The 16,881-nt window shown below is 39.1% G+C and overlaps 1 protein-coding gene across 1 annotated transcript in view; it reads right to left on the bottom strand.

Moving 5' to 3' along the window:
* Window positions 1–16,881, bottom strand: part of MYH15 (myosin heavy chain 15) — a 145,810-nt gene that overhangs the window by 57,030 nt on the left and 71,899 nt on the right. Inside the window, exons 25-28 of the mRNA XM_087861640.1 lie at window positions 16,297–16,442; window positions 13,035–13,125; window positions 10,590–10,979; window positions 2,053–2,179 (exon numbers count right to left, since the gene is read on the bottom strand). Of these exons, the coding sequence (XP_087717766.1) occupies window positions 2,053–2,179; window positions 10,590–10,979; window positions 13,035–13,125; window positions 16,297–16,442 (754 nt within the window). The remainder of the gene's footprint in view (window positions 1–2,052; window positions 2,180–10,589; window positions 10,980–13,034; window positions 13,126–16,296; window positions 16,443–16,881) is intronic.

Genomic DNA, 16,881 nt, shown 5'->3' with positions numbered 1-16,881 from the left:
GATGGTCACTGGTGTTCTGTGGACCAAACTGAAAATCTCTGGGTGACAACATCATATTGAAAAGGAGTCTGAAGAAATGTCAATCCACTAGGGGGTTGAGACTGACATATCACGTATCTTACAGAACAAGCGCCCACTTAACATGGCTTAATTGAGCACATTTACCACTGGTTTGCTTTGAAAGCAGAGTGTGATATGTTGACAGGGGACAGCATGAGACTAGTGGTAGTGGCAAAAAAGCAGCAAAAAATTTGGAACATAGACTCAGTGAGGGGAGGGGAGGTTTGGATAGGTATATACTTAAATTTGAATTCACACAAAGCCAAAAGGTGAAAATAAGAATTAAAGGAAGGAAGAAAAGGTCCTCCATCCTGAGCAGAATTATCACCTCACACCCACTTTCACTTCACTCACTTACCCACTAATTTCCTCATCAAAAAAGTGAGTGGAAAATTAATGCCAATAACTAGGGGGAGGTAGGCAGTGCCTATCACAACAATTTGTACAGCACATCATTCAGGACCTGACATATGGGTATTCTCCAGTCTTGTCACTGGACTGTGGAGCCCACAGACTACACCCTAAACGGCAGGGATCCAATTGGGGATTTTGTGACAAGGCCGAGTGTCATACACCGTGCCCCCACTATCAGAGTCCTATTCAGTGTCCCTGCTAGAACCAAAACACGTTCTCCTGGGTTTCTAGGGTTATAGTTAGTTTTGCCAGCCCATTTTAAGTTAGCTTTAATTCTAGAGTTAGCATCTAGAAACAGGTGCCCACTAGCAGAAGGATGCGATACAGTCCAAATGGTCTTTATTCCCTTTTCAAAGTGTGTGCCTGGGCATCAAGAGTATTGTTTATTTTCATTGACCTAGGAATTTGGTCTCTGGAAATACATTCCTAAAAATAATTCTAATTACAGAGAAACATCTAGCCACATGCTGTTCATAGAGAAACAAGTTAAGCTACAAGGGAAGGTTAAGTAAGCCATAGTCCCTCTATTTGAGGGAAAAGCAGCCATTATAAATAACTACATATGCAAGATACAAAAAAAACTTACGACAAATTGAAAAAGAAAAAACCCAAATAAATTGCCACAATGTAAAAGATTGGGAAAAAAACCCCACAAAACACACAAAAAAACTATCATTAGTAGCTGATAGTAGAGAATAAACCATGAGACATTTTCCTACTTTTTATTTATCAAATGTTTGTGCAGCACCAATAAGTGGCAGGCATTGCTCTAGATGATTGACACACATCACTGAATAAAACGAAGCTTACATTCTTGCAGATGGAGACAGACAAGTAAGCACATTTGTCATGTCAAGTATGTAGTTTGTTTGAAGGTATTAAATACTATAACAAAGAAGCACAGAGAGAAAATGGGTTGAGAACAGTCAAATGTCACCTTCTCACCAAGCCCTATACTGACATCCCCCAGATATCTGCTTGATTAACCCTCATCTTCAAGTCTCTGGACGATTATTAGAGTATTCCAGGCAGAGGAAAAAGCTAGGGCAAGCCCCTAGGATGCGAGTGTGCCTGGTGTGTTAAAACAAAGCAGAATGAGAGACGGGGAAAGTAGTAGAAGAGGTCAGAGAGATAATGAGGGGCCCAATTACACGGCCTTTGTAGGCCATTGTACAGACTGTGGGTTTTACTAAGTGTAAAACAAAAAGTATGGGTTTATTATTGAAAATTAGAAAAAAATGCCTGTTTCAATGAGGTCGACATTATAAAAATTCATGTCTTACAGGCTGTTTGGACAGCCCCTGCCATCCTTTGATCTTGACAGATGCTTCATCCAACTGCATATTGCTTTTCTCCTTCCTGAAGGAGAGCTGGGCAGAGCCTCCCAAACCAGCACCGAGGCAACCCTCACCAGACAAGAGTGTATCTGTGGACAAGGTTAAATCAGAGGTTGCATTGCTCCCCTAGAATCTTTAAACGCTCACTCCATTTCAGTGACTGGGTGATCATCTCAGTCATCCCTCCACCAGGCTGCTGGGACTGAAGCTCACTCACACCCAAAGCAGCCCATTTACTTACCATTCTCACTCCGTAGCTTTGTCTTCTGTGCGTTCAGGTCATTTGCCAACTGAGTCACTTCATCTAGTTTTGCATTTGCTTCCTTCAAGCGCTCTTCATACAGACCACAGAGCTTCTCGGAGTTAGCCTATGAGTTGAGAATGAAGGGCTGGATATGGTTCATGGAGGCCATGCTGAATTAGCTGCATAAGAAAGGGGGTGTGGTGCCTGGGACCCCTGGGCTCTCTTCGGCTCTGAAGACCACAGCTAACATTTGGGAAACTGTATCTTTTAATTTCAGCAAACACAGTAAAGTCAAGGTCTGGGCCTTTAAGCGTCCAAGCTTCTTAGGCTATAGGTGTCATGCAGAAAGCCAACTCTCTGGGTATTGTGACACTCTCTAGAATTCTTTGCTCTTCTGAAGAAGGAAACATGCCAAATACTGATGAAGTACATATCACTTCCTGACATTATATTTAACCCTCTTTCTCTCCCACTAGAATAGGTTTCATGAAAGTAGAGATTCTCTTTGATCACAGATAACCCCTTAGTGCCTAGAATAGTGTCAAGCACATATGAGAAGCTCGATAAACAGTTGGGGACATGCAGAGGGGAGGAAAGGAACAGGGGAAGAAGGAAGGAAATCCAAAGGGCTGACCAAGCAGTACAGAAGAAAGTAGATAGATCCGAGCTGCAATGGCTTAATGACGGAAATCTGAACTGCGAAAGCATCTGCATCCTCTGGATCACTAAGGCTGCAGGCTCGAGGCAACCCTGTTGAGTTAATTCTAAACTCCAATTTCTCAGAATGGGTTTTTCGTGCTTGGTGGAAAGGATATGCCATTTGGCCTTTGTACTTCTACCTGATTTAAGTAACCAATCTACCCATCAGATTTCTGCCAGACCCTGGAACTAATGCTAGTGACTTTGAGACTCAAGATTCTTAAACAGGACCAAGAGCTGCCAGACATAAAATGGTTGTATCCCCATTATCTAGCTGTAGTTTGCATCCTTGTTATTAATATGATCGGAAGTTACATTGGTGGTTCTATAGATCCATAGTTCTATAGATAGCTGTTTGTTTTGCTCTTTGCATGTATTAAATCTCAATCCGTAGAACAGTTCCATGAGATCTTTGTTTCTACAATGAGTGCTACGGAAAAGGAAGAATTAAGACAATAAAGAAGGGATCACACCAATGGCATTCCAAGAAAATGGTGATGCATGTGAAATCGGGTAGTGAGCCTAATAGTCTGAATGTTTACCTAATTTGTGGTGATGTAGCAATGGCGAAGGACCAGACATTTAAAAGATGCCAGGTTTAGTCCTCTGAAAAATCCCTGAACCAGCAAAAACCTTGGAGACCTCCAGCTAGAGCCAACTCTATGTTGAAGATTATTCTCTTCAAGCTTACACTAGTGACTATTCTAAACTCCCAACGAAAAACTACCAGATTACATCTTCTTGTATCCCCATGGCAGTGTGCAGTGCTTGACACAAAATAGGTACTTAATAAATGTTTCAGACAATCAAATTATTGCCTGAGTGAGAGATTGGCCAACATGCCCACTAAAGTTTACCTAGAGGTCATATTCTAGCTTTCCTTCTAATCTCCAACCCCTTTTAACTTGGTCAAGATATTATCCACTGATGAGCAAACAAGTGAAGAGCCAAATCGTGTGCATGCTCCTTTGGAGGCTGAAGAGGAAGGTCATGGAGTTCAAGTTCGAAGATGTTCTACAGCACACCCAGGCTTGCTGGTGATTGTGCACCTACAGTTGGCAGAGATTCGATGGCCAGCTTCTCATACAATGTCATCAGCGTCACATAGGTTAGAGCCCTGAAGTTAAATGTCAGGCACACTCAAATATCCCTTCTCCACTGGCTACTAGAAAAAAAGCTATTGTAGTGATAAATCTAACGGTCTTTAGATAGTCTGAGATCTCTAACTATATTTTGAACGTTGAATGTTTGCTCTCACTCCTAAAAGGAATTTGACAAAGTTGGCACACTCTTTTTTTTCATGAAAATATCCCTTAAGAGTCCAGATTGACTCTGTTTTATAAATGAGAAAACAGAGTCAGAGAGGCTAAACACCTTGTCCAAATTCACACAGCTGGAGAGTGTTGGAATTGGGATTTGCACTGATAATGGCCTGTGCAGAGGCAAGGAAAAAACAGTAAAATACTAGATTCCTAAGTATCTGTTATATAAAGTAGTAATGACAAAGGGAATGTGACATTGACATCCTAGTTGACTCATACTGTCGAGAATCCTGAGTGCCGGAAGAAACTGGATAAAAATATGATAACTATGTGAACCATCTTTATTTTATGTTGTCTCCGATAATAAATGACCCATTAACTGGGACAGGAAGAACACATCCAGGTGTGAGAAATGGCACTTCTGTTTATGGCCCTCAATATTCTACGCTTTGCACCTGCTTGCTGAGGGTGAAAGAACACAGAGCTCTATAAGACAACTTAGTCAATGGTGTGTGGAAATGGCAAGCAAAGGAGCCAGAGAATCCCCAGTTTTTAAGAGACTCCTGTGTAGTAAAGCCCAGCTGGGCTGTGTATGTGTGCAGAGTAGGCAGCCACCTGGGCAGACAGAAAACGCACTTGCTCGTAGGCATAGCTTCATATGGTAGGTATTTCGTGGGCAATGTTAACCACTGGCAGAGTGTTTCCAATTTACAATGTATTTTTTATAAGCAGGATCTGCAAAAGACATTGAAATTGTTTATCTAAAGGTAGCCTATACAGGGACATATCATTCAAATGGGTTGTAACATGATGGTACAAATTCAAATTTAAGCATAAAGGATAGACACTACATTTTCATACCAGGAAAGAAGAGGTTAATGGAATAATGTACATTCATCTTAAAGCTGATTCTTAAAATGCTGCCTAAGAATGCTGTCTCCCAGAGATGCAGGAACCAATGGGAATTCAAAATAATCAAGATAATTGTGAGATTGCCCATAACTTCTAAATTTCCCTGGGCTTCTCTGTCAGCATAATATACTTTTTGAAAATGCTTCAGTTCCCACTGTACCAGTGAGTATTGGCATTCCTGGCATTATAATTCAGGAAAAGATGAAATAAACCATTCAAGAGAAATTTCAGCATAACGTATATGCCTATGAGAGTGAACAGAATCAATTTATCTCACTAAGAAATATTTAAGGCAGCAGGAGAATGTGGCCACCCACCAACATAAACAAAATTGGGGGTCGAGGCCCATCCCTACTGTAATTGTATGACCTTGAACAGTCACAGAACGTATGGGCCACAGAATTCCCAAGAGGCATATGTAAAAGTTAATGCTAGTACTTGCGTATACAGGTTATGCCTATCACGTAGTGAGTCTGAGTAAAATAAGACCTAGTTTCGGCCTTAGAGATGCTTTCTATTTAAGCAAAGTTAAAAGACTATATAATGCAGTAGTACAAGAGGGATCCCAAAAGTGCTACCGTGATTCTGAAACAGATAAAGTTTTAATATGGAAAGTTGAACTGGAGCATTCCAGGGAGAGGGCTTAGTTTGGAAAAGGCATATTGGTGGAAAAAGGACACTTGGTGGAGGGCAAACCTTCTAGCTTGGCTGAAATAGCAGGTCCATGAAGCAAAGTAATGGAATCTAAAACTGGCAGGGTAGGTTGAGTCGGATCACGGCCATAGGGTACCTTGAAAAGCAGCAGTTTGGAGTTCACTGTTAAGCAGGGACATGATTCTATAAAGCCATGTCCAGAGATATTCTTACAGATACTATATAGGATAGATTTTAAAAAGAAGAAGAAACACTAGAAGCAAAAAGGATAATTTAGGAAACTACGTTACTAGTCCAGTTAAAAGGTAATGAAAGTCCTTCCTGCATGTGGGAATAGAATGGAAAACTGTAAGACAGTGAAGAATTGACCTGCTGTAAGAACTGATTGGAAAGCAAAGAACGAGAGAGGGAACAAATAATTACAGGCTTAGAGCGTGGGTGATGGGAAGAAACGGTGCCAGCAACAGAAATGTCCAGAAGAAACACCAGATTCAGAAGAAGGTGATGAATTTGCTTTTAGACACAGTAATTTGAGGAAAGGAGGCATTACTGATCTTTGAAAGAACAACTTAAGAGAATACTTTTAAGAAAAGCAGGGGTAATAAAAGACACTGCAGAGGCTACAGGATTGAGGAGGTAGTGAGGCAGATATATATCCGCTGGTGGGAGCTAGCTTCCTAAGATGGCCTCCCCAATGTCCAACACCCTCTGGTATTCACACCTTTGTAAAGACCCCTAGCCTGTGACTTATAATGGAATCACTCTACTGCACTCTAAGTCGGCCTCGCTAGAATTATTGCAGCTTCTTAGTCTCTTGTCGTACTTGCTCTTGCTCCCTAAACTGCCTTGTAAGAAGTCCAAGTCCCCCATGGTTGCCGTGCTGTGAGGAAAACCTTGCTAGCCACATGGCAAGAGAGGTTTCCAACTAGCCCCCAGCCGTTCTAGTTAGCTGTCCCAGCCCAGAAGTCAGACAAGAGAATGAATAAACCTTCAGATGACTCCAGTCTCAACTGCCATCTGAGCTAAGCCTGTCAATCCCAGAACCAAGAGAGATGATAATAAATTACTGTTTGAAGCTACAAGGTTTGGGGATGATTTGTTATACAGCAATAGATAAATGGAACAATACTCTTTGGTCAAGGAGACAGAGGCAGATATAGATAGACTTTACTTTCCTCCTCCTAGTATCTGAGGAAACGTCTTTCTTATTTTGGTTTGTTTTTGCAGTGGGTGAATAATGGTTATGTGGAAAAATATTTTATTCTTTGGGACAAGAAAGAAAGAAATAGATGAGTATAAGAAAAATATAAGGTGAAAAGAGAAGTTATACTGAATGGTCTTGATCTTATCAGGTAGGTCTTACCATTTATTGAAAAGGATTTAGAAAGTCAGGGTTAGAATCTAAGGGAGGATTTTGTTTAAAATAAAACAGTGAATTAGAAGAATAAAGAACTTCTGAACAGCAATGAAATTCTAGAGGAAATTGGAAAGTATGAAATTCATATCTAATTAGTATGGATTTATGGTGAACCTATCAACAGTTTTATGACTATGACTTCCTACTAAGATGTGCAGAAACAGAAGAATTCCTGAGGATAAACAAGAGGCACAGTAGATTATAAAGAGTAAGGATTCTAGAGCCTCATTTGGGCTGAGGAAAGCAAATGAAGCCTACAGGGCGTGGAGAAAGAATGCTTTCATCGCCGAAAGAAAGATGAGTCCACATAAACGGCAGAACACAGAAGAGACAGAGGAGAGAGGACTTAAATCCTTACTAGATTTACATTCTAAGACAATTAGGGGTGGGTCGCAGGGATAGTGGAGAGAGAGAGAAAGAAAAACAAGGTGGTTGTGTTTCTTTCTACTTAATGAGGTTTTTAAAGGGAATTAATGCTAAATATTTGAGAAGTCACTCAGTCTCTCTGAAGAAATACCACATTTTTCTGGCTATGGCCCATGCAAGTTGAGCTTTATTATTGGTTTGTCTCTTTCCCAGATAACTTTACAAATTCTGCTCACAAGGAGAATGTGACTCTGGCTACAGGCATACCTTTGTATATTGCATGTTCAGTGCCAGACCATACAATAAAGGTAATATCACAATAAAGTCAGTCAGTGAATTTTTTGGTTTCCCAGCGCTCATAAAAGTTAGGGTTATACTATACTGTAGTCTATTAACTGTGCAATGGCATTGTCTCTAAAAAATGTGTATGCCATAATTTAAAATGCTTTATTGCTAAAAAAAATGCTAACCATCATCTGAGCTTTCAGCGAGTCATAATATTTTTGCTGGTGGAGGACATTGCTCAATGTTGATGGCTGCTGACTGACCAGGGTGGTGGTTGCTGAAGGTTGGGATGGCTGTGAAAATTTCTTAAAGAAAGACAATGAGTTTTGATGCATCAATTGACTCTTCCTTTCATAAATGATTTCTGTGTAGCATGTGATGCTGTTAGGTTGCATTTTACCCACAGCAGAGCTTCCTTCAAAATTGGAGTCAATCCTTTCAAAACCTGCTGCTGCTTTATTAACTAACTTTATGTAATATTCTAAATACATTGTTGCCACTTCAGCAGTCCTCACAGCATCTTCACCAGGAGTAGATTGTGTCTCAAGAAACCACTTACTTTGCTCATCCGTAAGTAACAACTCCTTATCTGTTAGAGTTGTATCATGAGATTTCAGCCATTCAGTCTCATCTTCAGGCTCCACTTCTAATTCTAGTTCTCTTGCTATTTCCACCACATCTTCAGTTACTTCCTCTAGTGGAGTCTTGAACCTCTCAAAGTTATCCAGAAGGATTGGAACCAACTTCTTCAAAACTCATGTTAATGTTGATATTTTCACCTCTTCCTATGAATCATGAATGTTCTTAATCTAGAATGGTGAATACTTTCCCAAAGATTTTCAATTTACTTTGCCCAGATCCATCAGTGATTCTGTTGGATCTGTGGCAGCTATAGACTTAAAAATGTATTTCTTAAATCATGAGATCTGAAAGTCAAAAATGACTCCTTGAACCATGGGCTGTAGAATGGCTGTTGTGTTCGCAGGCATGAAGACAATGTGAATCTTATTGTATATCGTCATTAGAGCTCTTCAGTGACCAGGAGCGTTGTCAATGAGTAGTAGTATTTTGAAAGGAATCTTCTTTTCCAAGCAGTAGGTCTCAACTGTAGGCTTCAAATACGTGTTGTCATTCAGGTTTTGTTTTTCCATTTCTATAGTACAGGCAAAGTAGACTTAGCACAATTCTTAAGGGTCCTAGGGTTTTCAGAATGGCAAATGAGCATTAGCTTCAACTTTAGCCCCTAACAATAGAGTTAACCTGTCCTTTGAAACCAGGCATTGCCTTCTTCTCTCTAGCTATGAAAGTTCTAGATGGCATCTTTTTCCAATAGAAGACTGTTTGTCTACATTGAGCTTCTTTGTGTAGTGTAGCCATCTCCATGAATTATCTAAGCTAGATCTTCTGGAAAACTTGCTGCAATTTCTGCATCAGCAACTGTTGCTTCACCTGGCACTTTTATATTATAGAGACAGATCCTTTCCTTAAACTTCATGAACAAACCTCTGCTAGCTTCAAACATGTCCTACAGCTTCCTCACTTCTCTTGGCCTTCACAGAATTGGAGAGTTAGGCCCTTGCTCTGGATTAGGTTTTAGCTTAAGGGAATGCTGTAGCTGTTTTGATTGCCTATCCAGACCACTCAAACTTTCTCCATTATCAGCAATAAGTCTGTTTCACTTGCTTATAATTCATGTGCTCATTGGAGTAGCACTTCTAATTTCCTTCAAGACTTTTTCCTTTGTATTCACAAGTTGGCAAACCATTTGGCACAAGAGGCCTAGCTAGCTTTTAGCCTGTCTTGGCTTCTAACATGCCTTCCTCACTAAGCTTAATCATTTTTAGCTTTTGATTTAAAGTGAGAGATGTACAACTCTTCCTTTCGCTTGAACACTTAGAAGGCATTTTAAGGTTATTAACTGGCCTAATTTCAATATTGTTGTGTCTCAGGGAATAGAGAGGAGAGGGAGAGAGATAGGAGAACACCCAGTTGGAGGAACAGTCAGAAGACACACATTTATTAAGTCTGTCTTCTTATATGGGGCATGGTTCCTGGTGCCCCCAAAGAATTACAACAGTAACATCAAAGATCACTGATCATAGATCACCATAATAAGTATAATCATAATGAAAAAGTTTGAAACTTTGTGAGAATTACCACACTGCGGCACAGAGACATGGAGTGAGAAAATGCTGTTACATAAATGGCACCAATAGATCTGCTCAATTTAGGGCTGCCACAAGCCTTCCATTGTAAAAAACACAATATCTGGGAAGCCCAATAAAGCAAAGCTCAGTAAAAGATTGTATGCCTGTATTCATTCTGCTTAACTTAACATAAGCCTTCTCTCAAACACCAGAAGGTAGGATGGCCATTACCTGTGATCTGATCCTAGTCATTTGACAGAAAGCTTGTACTATATGGATTAATGGGCTCAGCAAAGAAAGAGCATGTGGTGAAACTTCCTTCTAAGTGCTGGCTGGTTAAAGAGATGCCAGAAAAGATGGGGGGGGGGGAGGTCTCTCCTGTTAGCAAAGCTCTTTGTGTCTACCATTCATGGAGACAAACACTAGAGTGTCTGAGCCACCCCCCAGGAGTGTTCCCAATTCAAAGCCATTCTTCAAGAGAGACACACCACTCACATAACTAGTGGCTTCACTTTCCAGTCTACTTATTCATGTCATCACCAGAAAGACCCACAAGAAACATGGACTGGAACTCCAATAAAACCAGAAGCTGCTGTCAGGCTACATTCAGGTGATAGCCACATGATCTTAACAATGCCCACTGAAATTAAGCCTGATCTAGTCAACCTAAAGAACTGTAGCCTCCATTAGCAAACACCTCAAGTCATCAATCTCTTTTATTTTTATTTTTCTTCCCCTCCCCCACCTACTTTCATGTTCCGAAGTCTGTAAGGTGGACTTAGGAATGTTTACCTTAGCTCTGGTCATCTGCTCAACATTGGTCAGGAGGTCATCCACTTCTAGCTGCAAGTCGCTCTTGTCTTTTTCTAATTTCTGCTTGACCTGTTGTAAATTTTCAAGCCGGCCCTGGAGCTCGGCCAGGCTGTCTGCATGTCTCTTCTTCAAAGTGGCAGAAGTTGCCTCGAAGTGCAGTGTAGCCTCTTCCATGTCTCGGCGAAGCTTCTGGAATTTTGTTTCCTGTTTCTTAGTTATGTCCAGCTGAGCCAAACTGGTGCCTCCTGCTTCCTCCAGCCCCTCCTTCAAGTCTTCCAGTTCTTGGGTGAGGTCAGCTCTCGCCCTCTCCACCTTGGCTCGAGTAGTCCTTTCAACTTCCAGTTCCCTTTTTAAAGCCTGTGTCTCTATCTGCAGCAATAAACAATTTTGACTTTTACAAAGCACTTGTAGCATATTTTATATTGAAGAGCCTCACTGTATTTTTTATACATTTCTCAATGCTAAGAAAAGTCACATAACACCCTTGGTTCCCATTTTATAAAGAAGATAGAATACACAGAAATTAAATTATTTTCCCCAAATCAGTACAAAGACCAGAATTCAAACGTGCAGTTCCTCCAGATCTCCCAGTCCTTGCTGACGAGAAACTTCATTAAATTCTATACATGGAGGGGAAACTACAGTTAAGAGCATTTTCCAAAGCAATAGGAAACATTTTTCATAGAGCAAGAAAAAATTTAAAGAGAGTTAATAAAAACTAACATGATGAATTTTATATACAATACCTCACTCCTCTAGAATTAGTTTACCGATCTCAATTATTGGGAACTTGGGCAAATATCTGAAGACTAGAATTAATATCTCCGAGTCCAAGAAACTCACTCTTAAGAAACAGCATCAATGTAATTTTACACACAATTCCAACAAACTTGGTTACTTAGCTTCTTAGTCTGCAGGTGATTTCAAGTACCAGGAAATCCGAAGTAACAAATTAGAATTGGTGGAGGAATGGGGACTGCTATGATGAATAGTAATCTGATACCATTAGAGGAAGAATTGCTGGATAAAGGAAATCAGTGATAAGAACTCCCAGAGCCCAAAACCCTTTTAGTGTAAGGGCAAATAGCTCTACAAATTTTGATAGCATCATTATAGTCCAGGGAAGCCACTGATGTTCATTAACATAGCCTTTAATAATTAGGCATAGGTTAGGATAGGGGTGAAAAAGGATGGAATCTATTTTAGAGTGTGTTTTCCTTTCCTTTAAATGAGAGTACAATGGCTAGAGAATGCTGATTTCTAGATCATGCCAATATGCAGGCTACCAGATCTGTAGATGAGTTATGACAGAAAAGGCACTAAAAAATTTATTCCACACCCAAGTTACCATGATCCCCTTCCAGTGAGTTATTTTGGGATCCAATAAATTTTTCCCAAACAATACTACCATTAAACCAAATGTTTCTGAAACATTTCCTCAGAAATAATCTTCAGAGCTTTTTTTTTTTTAAATCATCAAGGGAAGAGAGTTTGTCTTTTGGATAAATTGAAACTTCTGAGTCTTTTTATTTTGGATAAAGTCAAGTATCATTTGTAGACAAGCCCGGTGAATATGATAGATAATCGCTTAGAGATTAATATTGTGTTTGAAATCATGACTATAAATCAGTGAGACTGGCTTTCTTATTTGGTTCAAAATGTCTCAGAAAATAATTATCAGAAAGAGGCTCAAAATTATTTTGAGTAATGGCTACATTATTGAGATAAACATTTAGCTCCAAAGGAAATACATCTATCATACAGATGCATATGCATACAGCATGTGTAAGGAGTTATATATGTGTGTGTGTGAGTGTGTGTCTGTGTGTGTCTGTGTGTATGTATATGTATGTATCCATCCATACTTATATTACTCTATAACATGGTCAAATAGTATAAAACAGCTACACGGTCTAAAACTTATAAATAGTTTTCCATTATTAAATAATGTTTTGAAACTACAAGTAGATACAAAACAAAATTTCAGCACAGAAACAGAATTGCCTTCTAATCACAAAGACTAATCATTATAAAAAATTAAATTGCTAACACTGAATGCTTACCATGGATCAGGCTCTATGCTTACCACTTAAATGTACTGTTGCATTTAATAATATTAGCTCAAAGGTTGTCAGGAAGATTAATGACTGAAAAAATAAATGCCTAGGATTTTAGCACAATGTTTGGTCACCACAAATATTGAACAAATTCTTGATGTTTTTATTATGGTAAGAAAATCTAAGCTTAAAAAGTAATTTTCCCGAGGGAATGCTACAGTTTACTTTCTTAACCACTGCTCTTTTCTGCTTCTGTCTGTAGTAGGCTAAGGGTATGGATACCCTGGCAAAGCATTTGTTACTGAAGTACCAATTATCATTCAGGAATCTACATATAGCTACACACAGGTATTTGATAAATGATTACCTGAAGCTCTTTAACCATGTTCTGAAGCTGAGCCACCAGGCCTTTCTCCTTCTCCACCTTTAAATTCATCTGATTCATTTCTAGTTCTTTCCTGTTAGGGAAAAATGCATCAAATGGAATTGTTTAGAGTGGTAACATTTGGCTTAAATATTTTTAAAATTATAGTAATGACACATGAACTCATTCTCATTGTAAAAATTCAACTATTATATCTATATCTGAAATCTCCTTGGCTATCACACCCAATCTTTGTTCCTTCCCTAGAGATAAACACCATTATCAATTTGGTGTGAATCCTTCCAGACAGTTTTTCTAAGTATTGACATACGTTTGTGTTTATATATCAGTAGAAATAGTTTCGTTTTCTTTACTGTGAAAGGTATAATATGGTATATGTTTGTATTTATAGTTCCATAACTTATTTTTAACCTAATAACACATTGGCGGTTTTTCCATGTTGGCCCACACATAAATTACTTCACTTAAAAATTAACTGTGATACACTATTCCATGATTTAGACATGCTGTAATTTACCATTTTCCTATTAATAAGCCCTTTAGTTTTCCCCAATGTTTTCCTTTTGTAAATAACACTGTTCTCATCCATGCCCCCTTGTGCACACATGAATGTTTCCTTCAAGTGGATACAGAACAGGGAATCGCTGGGTCAAGTATAAGTTTGTGCTTAAAAATATATAACCCTGCCCTTTGACCTCCAACAGCAGTATGAGATTATTCCTCTACATTTATACTTAATATTAGCATATTTCTCAATTTTTCCTCGTCAGAGAGAAATTAGAATGTCTTTCCTTTTAATGTCCTTGTTTAACAGTGAGGCAACATCTTGTCAACTACGAGGATTAAAAAATGGCCAATAAACCAAATAAACTGCCTGGTGGTATCCTTTAATCATTTGTCTGCCAGGCTGTTCATATAACTATTGAAATACAGAGTTCCTTTCAGTAGTCTTAATTATTTTCTGATTGCTGCTGCAAATATTTCTCCCATCTTATATAACTTGTTCTGATTTTGTGTTGGGTTTTGCCACATAAATGTTTAAATATTTGATATCATTAGATGTATCAAAATATTCTTATTCTGTCTTTGGCCTTTGTCACTTATTCGAGAAAACTTCACCTGCCATCTTACCTAAGACTTATCACCTATATTGTTTTCAACATTGATTTTTGTTTTTATTGTGGTTAAGAACATTTAACATGAGATCTACCCTCTTACCACAATACAGTAATGCTAACTATAGGCACATTGTTGTACAGATTTCTAGAACTCAGTCATCTTGCATAACTGAAACTTTATACCTGCTAAATAACATCCCTATTTTCCACTCCCTCCGGCCCCTAGCCCTCACCATTCTACTCTGTTTCTACAAGTTTGCCCATTTTAGATGCCTCATATAAATGGAATCACGAAGTATTTGTTCTTTCAGGGCTCCCTATTTCACTTAGCATAGTATCCTCCAGGTTCATCTATGGTGTCACATACGGCAGGGTTTCCATCTTTTTAAAGGCCGAATAATATTCCATTATATGTGGACACCACATTTTCTTTATCCATTTATCCATCCGTGGGCATTTAGGTTGCTTCTATAGGTTAGCTATTGTGAATAATGCTGCATCTTCTAGCAGTTTGATTCTTTAATGTAACTGGATTTTGTGTATGTCAATAGTGAGAGGTAGAAATTTAACTTTCATCTCAGAAAATGAATAGCTAATGATCTCAGCACCATTTATTAACTACTCTATCCAGTCAACACTAATTTGAAATGCCATCTTTATCATGTATTAAGTTTTTATATGTACCCAGGTCCATTCAGAGAAAAAGGGTTTTTTAAAATTATTTTTTTATTATTATGTTCAGTTAGCCAACATATAGAGAAAAAGTTTAATAATTAAGGTTGTACCTTTCTAAAAACATGGATTTCTAAAATGCCAGAGCTCTCTGACTTGTGGCCCACGAGGACATGGGGCATCCTTTGCACTTTGCTGAGCTGAAACATCATCTTAAAATTGAATGCTCAGGGATCTCTATCATGGTTTCAACGTTCCATACATTTATAGGATTACTTCTTTTTTCTTTTTTTTTTTTAAGATTGTTTTTTTGTTTTTTAAAGATTTTATTTATTTATTTGACAGAGATAGAGACAGCCAGCTAGAGAGAGAACACAAGCAGGGGGAGTGGGAGAGGAAGAAGCAGGCTCATAGTGGAGGAGCCCGACGTGGGGCTCGATCCCATAACGCCGGGATCACGCCCTGAGCTGAAGGCAGACGCTTAACCGCTGTGCCACCCAGGTGGCCCTACTTATTTCTTCTTTTCCAAACACCTAACAAGTTCAGTAACTTCTTCGAATATTAATCAAGCCTGCATATGAGCACGTATTGTGGCAACTCACGCACACGGATAGGAAAACCAGAAGCTCGCAGCTGCTCACTTGACTCTCTTCTCTTCTTCCCTACGGCCCTAGAGATCGATGTGCTCTCAGCTTTACCCGGACCTTACCTCACTCTTGGGCCTCACTGCTTCCCCCTTTTATTTGATCTATTCCCAATAACTTGAAAATCCCTACGAGTTAGAATTAAGTCTAGTCTAAGCAAGAGACAAGATGAGAAAGTTCATTTCACTGAGCAATGAAACTAAACTGAGGGCCCATCTTGCCCAGAGCTCATGTGAGCTGAAAGTTCCACTAATTTTCACTGTTATATTTTGCTTTAAATTTTAAGATTTAATACTTCTATGGTAAATTACTTGATAGAAAATAACAATGAAGTTATATCTGGCAAACTCTTTCTTAAAGTGATCAGAGGCCTGTATTGAACTTCACATTAGGATTTTTAAAATTTTTATTGGTTTTTGTTTTTTTATTTATATTTTTTAATTTTTACTTTTTATGCCATTGGTCTCATCATGAGTAAAAGAAGTGAAAGAACTGAGCCCTTTTTATTTTTGGACTTGTAGCCTCAAATTTCAATAACTCCCATCTCATATGCCTTATACCTTTCTTTCCCACCTCCTCGTCAGATACCTTCTCATATTCTTCTAGATTATGCATTTACTCCCTTTTTACAACCATATAATAAAGTCCAGCTAACCAAAAAAAAAAAAAAATCATTTTCTAGGCTTGTTGTCTTCCCCTTCAGGTCTTAGGACATCTGGCCCTGGAGTCATGAGGATCAATGACATGAGAGAGCTGTTCCTCCCGGTAGAAGGTCTTCCCGAATGTCGCCTCAACGGCAAGGTGGCTTACTTGCTCAGGCTCTCCGCCAGCTGCAGCCGGCCGCTCTCCAGGTGCTCCATACTCACGCGCTGCAGCTTGAAATCGCCCTCCAGGTTGCTCTTTTCCCTCTCACAGGTCATTCTTGCTTTCCTCTCCTGCTCAAGGGCACCGTCAAGCTGACAAAAGGAGGTATTAGTTAGCTGAATAAGCTGGTAAAGTTTATACTTTTCTAGATGTGTTCATGAACACTTACCTTGTGGGAAAAGAAAGAAAAATACAAGCACAGACTATGTAAATGATGTCTGGTGTGTAGATATTTTAAAATAAATACTGCATGCATCGGTAAGACAACAAAAATCTAGAAGTTACAGTGATGAAAGACAACTTTGGAGATTAAGGAATATGAGCTCTATCCTAAGGAAGGAGCCAGTAATAAATAGCCAGGGAGCCCTTATTTGATTGTTGGTCACTGACGGGAAGCCCACTTCTTCACACGGCAGCTCATTTCATGGGTGGATGACTCCATTTACTCAGGAGTGCTTCTTCATAAGAAGCCAAAATATTCTCTGTAAATTCTCCCCATGAGTCTAAGCTCAGCTCCCTGGAGCAACACCA

The sequence above is a fragment of the Ursus americanus genome, chromosome 4 (assembly GCF_024610735.1).
Source record: "Ursus americanus isolate L20-20 chromosome 4, mUrsAme1.1.p, whole genome shotgun sequence".
Taxonomy (NCBI): domain Eukaryota; kingdom Metazoa; phylum Chordata; class Mammalia; order Carnivora; family Ursidae; genus Ursus; species Ursus americanus.
Note: the sequence above shows the minus strand (reverse complement) of the source record. Positions and strands in the feature narration are given on the sequence as shown.